Raw genomic sequence first — 8,425 nt, forward strand, 5'->3', positions numbered from 1 at the left:
GTCATGATAGTGAGCCATCATCATATGGAGAGGCAGTTCTCAGCCCTGCATGGCAAGCAGCCATGACTCAGGAATTTGAGGCTCTCTATACAAATAACACTTGGGACTTAGTCCCCTTGCCAGCTGAAAGCAGGCAATAGGCTGCAAGTGGGTCTATAAAATCAAACATAAAGCAGATGGTAGCATAGAAAGGTTCAAGGCTAGATTAGTGGTAAAGGGGTATACCCAACAAGCAGGGATTGACTACACAGAGACCTTCTCCCCTGTTGTCAAAATGACAACAGTTAGAGTTTTGGTCACTGTTGCTGTGAAGAAGGGCTGGGACATATTCCAACTAGATGTAAACAATGCATTCCTTCATGGTGATTTATATGAAGAAGTGTACATGGAAGTGCCACCAGGCCTTCTAATTGATCAAACTGGTCCACAAAAGGTAGTATGCAAACCTAATAAATCACTGTATGGACTAAAACAAGCCAGCAGACAATGGTATGCTAAGTTGACTGAAGCTCTATCCTCAATGGGGTATAGACATTCTGAGAATGATTACTCACTCTTCTCCAAGAAGACCTCTTCTCACACCATATTTGTAGCTGTCTATGTTGATGATGTTATCATCACTGGGGATGATTCAGTTGAGACAGCCAATTTAAAATCATTCCTTGATAAGCAATTCAAAATCAAGGATCTTGGGAAACTCCATTACTTCTTGGGCCTAGAAGTCCTCTACAAGTCAGATGGAATTATCATGTCTCAAAGGAAGTTCACCCTAGATTTGTTAAAAGAATATGACTGTTTTGGCTACAGTAGTCTGTCTTCTCCCCTTGACCCTGCTGTGAAGTTGAAGGGTGATGAAGGTACTCTCCTTCCAGATCCTACATATTACAGAAAGTTAGTGGGAAAACTGAACTTCCTCACCAACACACGACTTGACATAGCCTACAGTGTGCAGCTTCTGAGTCAGTTCATGCAAGCACCCAGAGATACACATCTGAAAGCTGCATTTCATCTCCTCAGGTATCTCAAGAGTGATCCCACTCTTGGTATATTCTTTTCCAACAACACTGACTGCTCCATTAGTGCCTACTGTGACTCTGACTGGGCTTCATGCCCTGATTCTAGGAAGTCTGTTACTGGGTACATAGTTTTGGTAGGAGATAGCCCCATTAGTTGGAAGTCAAAGAAGCAAGAAACTGTTTCCTTATCTTTAGCTGAGGCAGAGTACAGGTCGCTCAGGAAGGTAGTAGGAGAATTGGTATGGTTGAACAGATTATTTGAGGAGTTCACTGTTTCACAGTCCAGCCCCATTGCTGTGTTCTGTGACAGTCTATCTGCTATTCACATTGCTCACAATCCAGTTTTTCATGAAAGGACAAAACATATCGAGGTTGATTGCCATTTTGTACGGAACAAACTTCAGGAAGGCTTGATTTCTCTCCACCATGTGGCCACCACTAATCAGCTAGCTGATATACTCACCAAGGCACTTACTGGAGTCAAACATCATGCCGTACTGGGCAAGTTGGCTGTGAGATCCTCCCATCCAACTTGAGGGGGGGTATTGAGATAATTAACTTATTTGCTGAGTTGTATTAGTTGTATTTGCTGAGTTGTATTTGTATAGCTCTTTGTAATTCTGAAGTTGAGAGAGTCATTTTTAATATCAATTTTTCTCTTTCTGTTCTCCCGGATATTTTCTCTCTCTCTCTCTCGAACGTTCCAAACTGCCATTGAAGCTCTTGCATGAGCTTAATCTTAGGTCAAAGTACAAATCTCAATAGTATCAAATTTAAAAATCATTAAAAAGCCTTAATGCTTTATCCTTGGTACTGAACATTGTCTCATCACGAGAATGGACCAAAAGTTTAGTTGACAATGTTGAACTGTCATAAATGACTTTGTTTGATCTCCTTGAACCTAGATCTTGGGATCTCCAGTCTTCTAGGTGGAGTTACCGCCACTATGACTTGTTCTCGGCCACAGTCCCATTCCCCTTGATGACTTCTCAACTACCTCTCTAGTTAGGCCTTTTATAAGTGGATCCGACACATTATCACTTGACTTTACATAGTCAATCATGATAATTCCTCTAGAGAGTAATTGTCTAATGATTTTATGTCTTCGTCGTATATGACGAGACTTACCGTTATACATAACGCTCCCAGCCCTCCCAATTGCCGCTTGAATATCACAATGTATTCATATTGGTGCCAACGGTTTGGGCCAAAATGGAATATCTTCCAAGAAATTCCGGGGCCATTCAGCTTCTTCACCGGCTTTATCCAAGGCTATGAACTCAGCCTCCATTGTAGAGCGGGCAATACAAGTTTGTTTGGATGGCTTCCAAGATACCGCTCCTCCACCAATAGTGAATACATATCCACTTGTGGACTTGGAATCAGTTGATCCAGTGATCCAATTTGCATCACAGTATCCCTCAATGACCGCAGGATATTTATTGTAGTGCAAAGCAAAGTCCTGGGTATGTACTAAATACCCCAAAACTCGTTTCATGGCCATCCAATGAGATTGGCCTGGATTGCTCGTATATCGACTCAATTTACTTATAGCACAAGCTATATCTGGTCGTGTACAATTCATGATGTACATTAAGCAACCCAACACACGAGCATAATCCAATTGTGATATGCTCTGGCCTTTGTTCTTTGCTAATGCAAGATTCACATCAATTGGAGTCTTTGCAACTTTAAAGCCCAAGTGCTTGAATTTTTCAAGTACTGTCTTAATATAATGAGATTGTGACAATGCTAGACCTTGAGAAGTCTTATGGATCTTAATTCCCATAATTAAATCAGCAACTCCCAAGTCTTTCATATCAAACTTGCTAGTTAGCACACGCTTAGTAGCATTTATGTTGGCAATGTCATTACTCATTATGAGCATATCATCCACATATAAGCAAACAATGACTATGTGATTTGGAACATTTTTAATGTACACACATTTATCTTAAATCCATTTGACAACATTGTTTGGTCAAATTTAGCATGCCATTGTTTGGGTGCTTGTTTTAATCTTTAAAGGGACTTAACAAGTCTACAGACCTTCTTTTCTTTACCTGGAACCACAAACCCTTCAGGTTGTTCCATGTAGATTTCTTCCTCCAACTCTCCATTTAAGAAGGCCGTCTTAACATCCATTTGATGAATTTCAAGACCATAAACTGCAGCTAACGCTACTAACGTTCGTATGGATGTAATTCTTGTAACTGGAGAGTATGTATCAAAATAGTCAAGACCTTCTCGTTGTCTATACCCTTTGACCACAAGTCTTGCCTTATACTTGTCAATAGTGCCATCATCTTTCATTTTCCTCTTAAAGATCCATTTAGAACCCAACGGTTTATTTCCAGGAGGAAGATCAACCAATTCCCATGTATGGTTGTTCAGTATGGATTCTATTTCACTATTGACCGCCTCTTTCCATAACAATGATTCCGAAGAAGACATAGCTTCTTTAAATGTTTGAGGCTCATTTTCCAATAAGAAAGTCACAAAATCTGGTCCAAATGAAGTAGACGTTCTTTGACGTTTACTACGTCTTGGATCCTCTTGGTTAAGTGTACTTTCTTTTGTTTCTTCCCGGGGTCGTTTAGATCCTTCACCAATCGACTCACATTCCTTTTTATACGGATATATATTTTCAAAGAACTCAGCATTATCTGATTCTATAACCGTATTATTATGAATGTCGGGATTTTCTGATTTATGAACCAGAAATCGATATGCTTTACTATTAGTCGCATATCCTATGAAAACACAATCAACGGTTTTCGGTCCTATTTTTACCCTTTTGGGTTTAGGAACTTGCACTTTTGCCAAACACCCCCACACTTTAAAATAATTCAAGTTGGGCTTCCTTCCTTTCCATTTTTCATATGGAATGGATTGTGTTTTGCTATGGGGTACTCGATTTAGTATTCGGCTAGCCGTAAGAATGGCTTCCCCCCACAAGTTCTGTGGCAAACCAGAACTTATCAATAATGCGTTCATCATCTCCTTTAATGAACGATTCTTTCTTTCTGCAATCCCATTGGATTGGGGCGTGTAAGGGGCCGTTGTTTGATGAATAATTCCATATTCTAAACATATTTGTTCAAAAGGAGATTCATATTCACCACCCCTATCACTTCTTATCATTTTGATTTTCTTATTAAGTTGCGTTTCAACTTCATTTTTGTATTGCTTGAATGCGTCTATTGCTTCATCTTTACTATTAAGTAAGTAAACATAGCAATATCGAGTACTATCGTCAATAAAAGTTATGAAATACTTTTTTCCACCGCGAGATGGTATTGACTTCATGTCACAAATATCTGTGTGAATTAAGTCTAAAGGATTTGAATTCCTTTCAACCGACTTATAAGGATGTTTAACATACTTAGATTCCACACATACTTGACATTTTGATTTGTCACATTCAAACTTGGGCAATACTTCCAAATTAATCATTTTCCGTAAGGTTTTATAATTGACATGACCCAAACGTATATGCCATAATTCATTTGACTCAAGTAAGTAAGACGAAGCTGAAATTTTATTATTATTTTCAACAACCATTACATTCAGCTTGAAAAGGCCCTCAGTGAGGTAACCTTTTCCTACAAACATTTCATTCTTACTTATTACAACCTTATCGGAAACAAAAACACATTTAAAACCATTCTTAACAAGAAGTCCAGTAGAGACTAAATTCTTCCTAATCTCGGGAACATGAAGGACGTTGTTCAAAGTCACCACTTTGCCGGAAGTCATTTTGAGAAATATCTTCCCACATCCTTCAATCTTCGCCTTTGAAGCATTTCCCATAGAAATCGTCTCATCGGGTCCAACAGGAGCATAAGAAGCAAAAGCTTCTCTAACAGCACAAACATGGCGAGTGGCTCCAGAATCAATCCACCACTCTTTAGGATTGCCCACCAAGTTGCATTCGGAAAGCATGGCACATAAATCATCAACATCATCATGCTTTTCAACCATGTTTGCTTGACCCTTCTTCTTGTCTTTCTTCGGAGCACGACACTCCGTAGATTTGTGTCCGGTTTTTCCACAGTTGTAGCAGTTTCCACTGAACCGCTTCTTGCTTGGGTTGTATTTCGGTCCAGAAGCCTTCTTCCTCTTTTTGTTCTCTTCAACAATATTTGCTCCCATTATTGTTGAGTTTCCACGGCCTCTCTTTTCAGCAGCTTTGTTGTCCTCTTCGATTCTCAACCGAACAATGAGATCTTCAAGGGACATCTCCTTGCGTTTGTGTTTCAAGTAGTTTTTGAAGTCCTTCCACAAAGGAGGCAACTTCTCAATCATCGCTGCTACTTGAAATGCTTCATTGATGACAAGACCTTCAATGAAATTTCTATTAGTAAAAATACTAAGATTATTACTTTCAACATCAATATTAATTTGATTTATACCTTCAGCAAGGAGATCGTGAATAATCACTTGCGATTCCTGAACTTGGGTAATAACAGACTTGCTATCTACCATTTTGTAGTCCAAAAACTTTGCAGCAACAAACTTTTTCTACCCGGCATCTTCGGTTTTGTATTTCTTTTCAAGCGCAGTCCACAGTTCCTTTGACGTTTCCACGCCACTGTAGACGTTATACAAAGCATCCTCCAGCCCGCTTAGAATATAATTCTTGCACAAAAAATCTGAATGCTTCCACGCCTCAATCACGAGAAAGCGTTCAGTTTCTGGAGTTTCATCGGACAGCACAGGAACATCTTCCTTGATGAACTTCTGGAGACTTAGAGTAGTCAAATAGAAGAACATCTTTTGCTGCCAGCGCTTGAAATCAATCCCGAAAAATTTTCTGGGTTTCTCCGCTGGTGCCAATGCTGCCGGTGTCGTTCGGCTTGTTGAGGCATTGGCAGTCACCATTGGAACAGCTTGGTTCTCATTCTCATTAGTCATTTCTGTAAAAGAATGACACAAACGTTAAAACCACGTAGATTTTAATAGAGTACAAAACCACAAAGGTTTTACTCTTCCAGAAACAGTAAGTACAAATACAGAAAATATATTAAATTCCTTAAGCTTGTTACTAGACTGTATTTGTAAAATAATTCTGGAAATATAAATGAATATAAACAGAAATGAACATAAACAGAAATGACATAAAACCAATTCGAGCCCACTGAATTCACAGTGTTTCCTTAAGGAATTTAATCCCCTCCTAGTACCCAAGGTTATGGATTATTTCCTCCCAGGATAGAACGAATTACACACTGGTGTAGTGGTACTTCAAACCCAGTATTTCAGCGAACACAAAGTTCGGTAGCAAATCACACTTACTTTTTACTTTGTTTGATGCTAAAAGTATACAGAAGAAGGAGAGAAAACTCAGAAAATCGTAGTGAAATTCTGAGCAAAATAGTGTTGTATTTATAGCCAAAGTTGGGCTGAAATCTGAAGAGGTGCAACTCTTCAGAATGACTGTTTATGCAAAACGCCCACAGCATAAATACCATTACATAAATGGCCATTTACTAAATAATAAAGAGGGAAAATTGAAGAGGGTAGTTACTTTTCTGTTACCGAAACAGAAAAACGGATTGGATTTAATATTAATATTTAATATTAATATTATGTTATTAAAACAAATATTTCTGTTAATATTTTACTATTCACAAATAAATTTGGTCCAAAAATTTAATCAATCAATCGATCATTTGACCGAATCCGAATCCGAATCCGAATCCGAAGCCGAAGCCGAAGCCGAGCGAGCGACGACGACGGCGCGAGGCTTGCCTTCTTCTCAACTCTTTAAGAGCTAGAAGAAGAGCAATTGCTTATATACCCATAAAAAACCTCTTCCTCTTCCAATATGGGACTATGCCCATTTGCCAAGGGGGGGGAACTTAAAATTTTACTCAAAAATTTCATTTCCCTCCATTTCCCATTCACCCTATTTTAAGTATTTAATATATATTAATTAAATACATCCAAAATCCAACAATCCCCCACATGAATGGGGAATGTCTATATCACGGAAGTATGCATGAAAAACTGTGTGATTCGCAAGTAAGGATTAATTGCATCTGGATAAGTAGGTTTCCCTTTGAACTTTCCGTAGTGAACTTATGTCGGATATACTCGATCAATCGGTAGATTTGATATCTTTGAACCGTCGAACTACCTAGACAACCATAAGTCACACAACCAACCCTTAACCGTCTTTGGATCTCATTGTTGTGTTCGTTTCAGCCATGAACACCGCCTGGTTTCATAAGTGCGTAGAGAACTGGCCTTACAATGTTCTCCTTGAAGCGGCTAACACTTCACACTTACATAGGTGATTCCTAAACGTGTCATCCCGTAGATACACTATTTGATATACCCCGTATCAAATTTAGAAATCATTAAAAAGCCTTAATGCTTTATCCTTAGTACTAAACATTATCTCATCACGAGAATGGACCAAAAGTTTAGTTGACAATGTTGAACTGTCATAAATGACTTTGTTTGATCTCCTTGAACCTAGATCTTGGGATCTCCAGTCTTCTAGGTGGAGTTACCGCCACTATGACTTGTTCTCGGCCACAGTCCCATTCCCCTTGATGACTTCTCAACTACCTCTCTAGTTAGGCCTTTTGTAAGTGGATCCGACACATTATCACTTGACTTTACATAGTCAATCATGATAATTCCTCTAGAGAGTAATTGTCTAACGGTTTTATGTCTTTGTCGTATATGGCGAGACTTACCGTTATACATAACGCTCCCAGCCCTTCCAATTGCCGCTTGACTATCACAATGTATGCATATTGGTGCCAACGGTTTGGGCCAAAATGGAATATCTTCCAAGAAATTCCGGAGCCATTCAGCTTCTTCACCGGCTTTATCCAATGGCTATGAACTCAGCCTCCATTGTAGAGTGGGCAATACAAGTTTGTTTGAACGACTTCCAAGATACCGCTCCTCCACCAATAGTGAATACATATCCACTTGTGGACTTGGAATCAGTTGATCCGGTGATCCAATTTGCATCAAAGTATCCCTCAATGACCGCAGGATATTTATTGTAGTGCAAAGCAAAGTCCTGGGTATGTACTAAATACCCCAAAACTCGTTTCATGGCCATCCAATGAGATTGGCCTGGATTGCTCGTATATCGACTCAATTTACTTATAGCACAAGCTATATCTGGTCGTGTACAATTCATGATGTACATTAAGCAACCCAACACACGAGCATAATCCAATTGTGATATGCTCTGGCCTTTGTTCTTTGCTAATGCAAGATTCACATCAATTGGAGTCTTTGCAATTTAAAAGCCCAAGTGCTTGAATTTTTCAAGTACTGTCTTAATATAATGAGATTGTGACAATGCTAGACCTTGAGAAGTCTTAATGGGTATCTTTAATTCCCCTAGAACTTAAATCTAAGCAACTCCCAAGTCTTCT

General features: G+C 39.1%; 1 protein-coding gene across 1 annotated transcript; it reads left to right on the forward strand.

Moving 5' to 3' along the window:
* Positions 1-274: 274 nt before the first annotated feature.
* LOC109222060 (uncharacterized mitochondrial protein AtMg00810-like) lies at positions 275-1,552 on the forward strand. The gene has a single exon (XM_019386471.1). The coding sequence runs from the start codon at positions 275-277 to the stop codon at positions 1,550-1,552; it is 1,278 nt and encodes a 425-aa protein (XP_019242016.1).
* Positions 1,553-8,425: the final 6,873 nt, after the last annotated feature.

This window comes from Nicotiana attenuata, unplaced genomic scaffold (assembly GCF_001879085.1).
Source record: "Nicotiana attenuata strain UT unplaced genomic scaffold, NIATTr2, whole genome shotgun sequence".
Taxonomy (NCBI): domain Eukaryota; kingdom Viridiplantae; phylum Streptophyta; class Magnoliopsida; order Solanales; family Solanaceae; genus Nicotiana; species Nicotiana attenuata.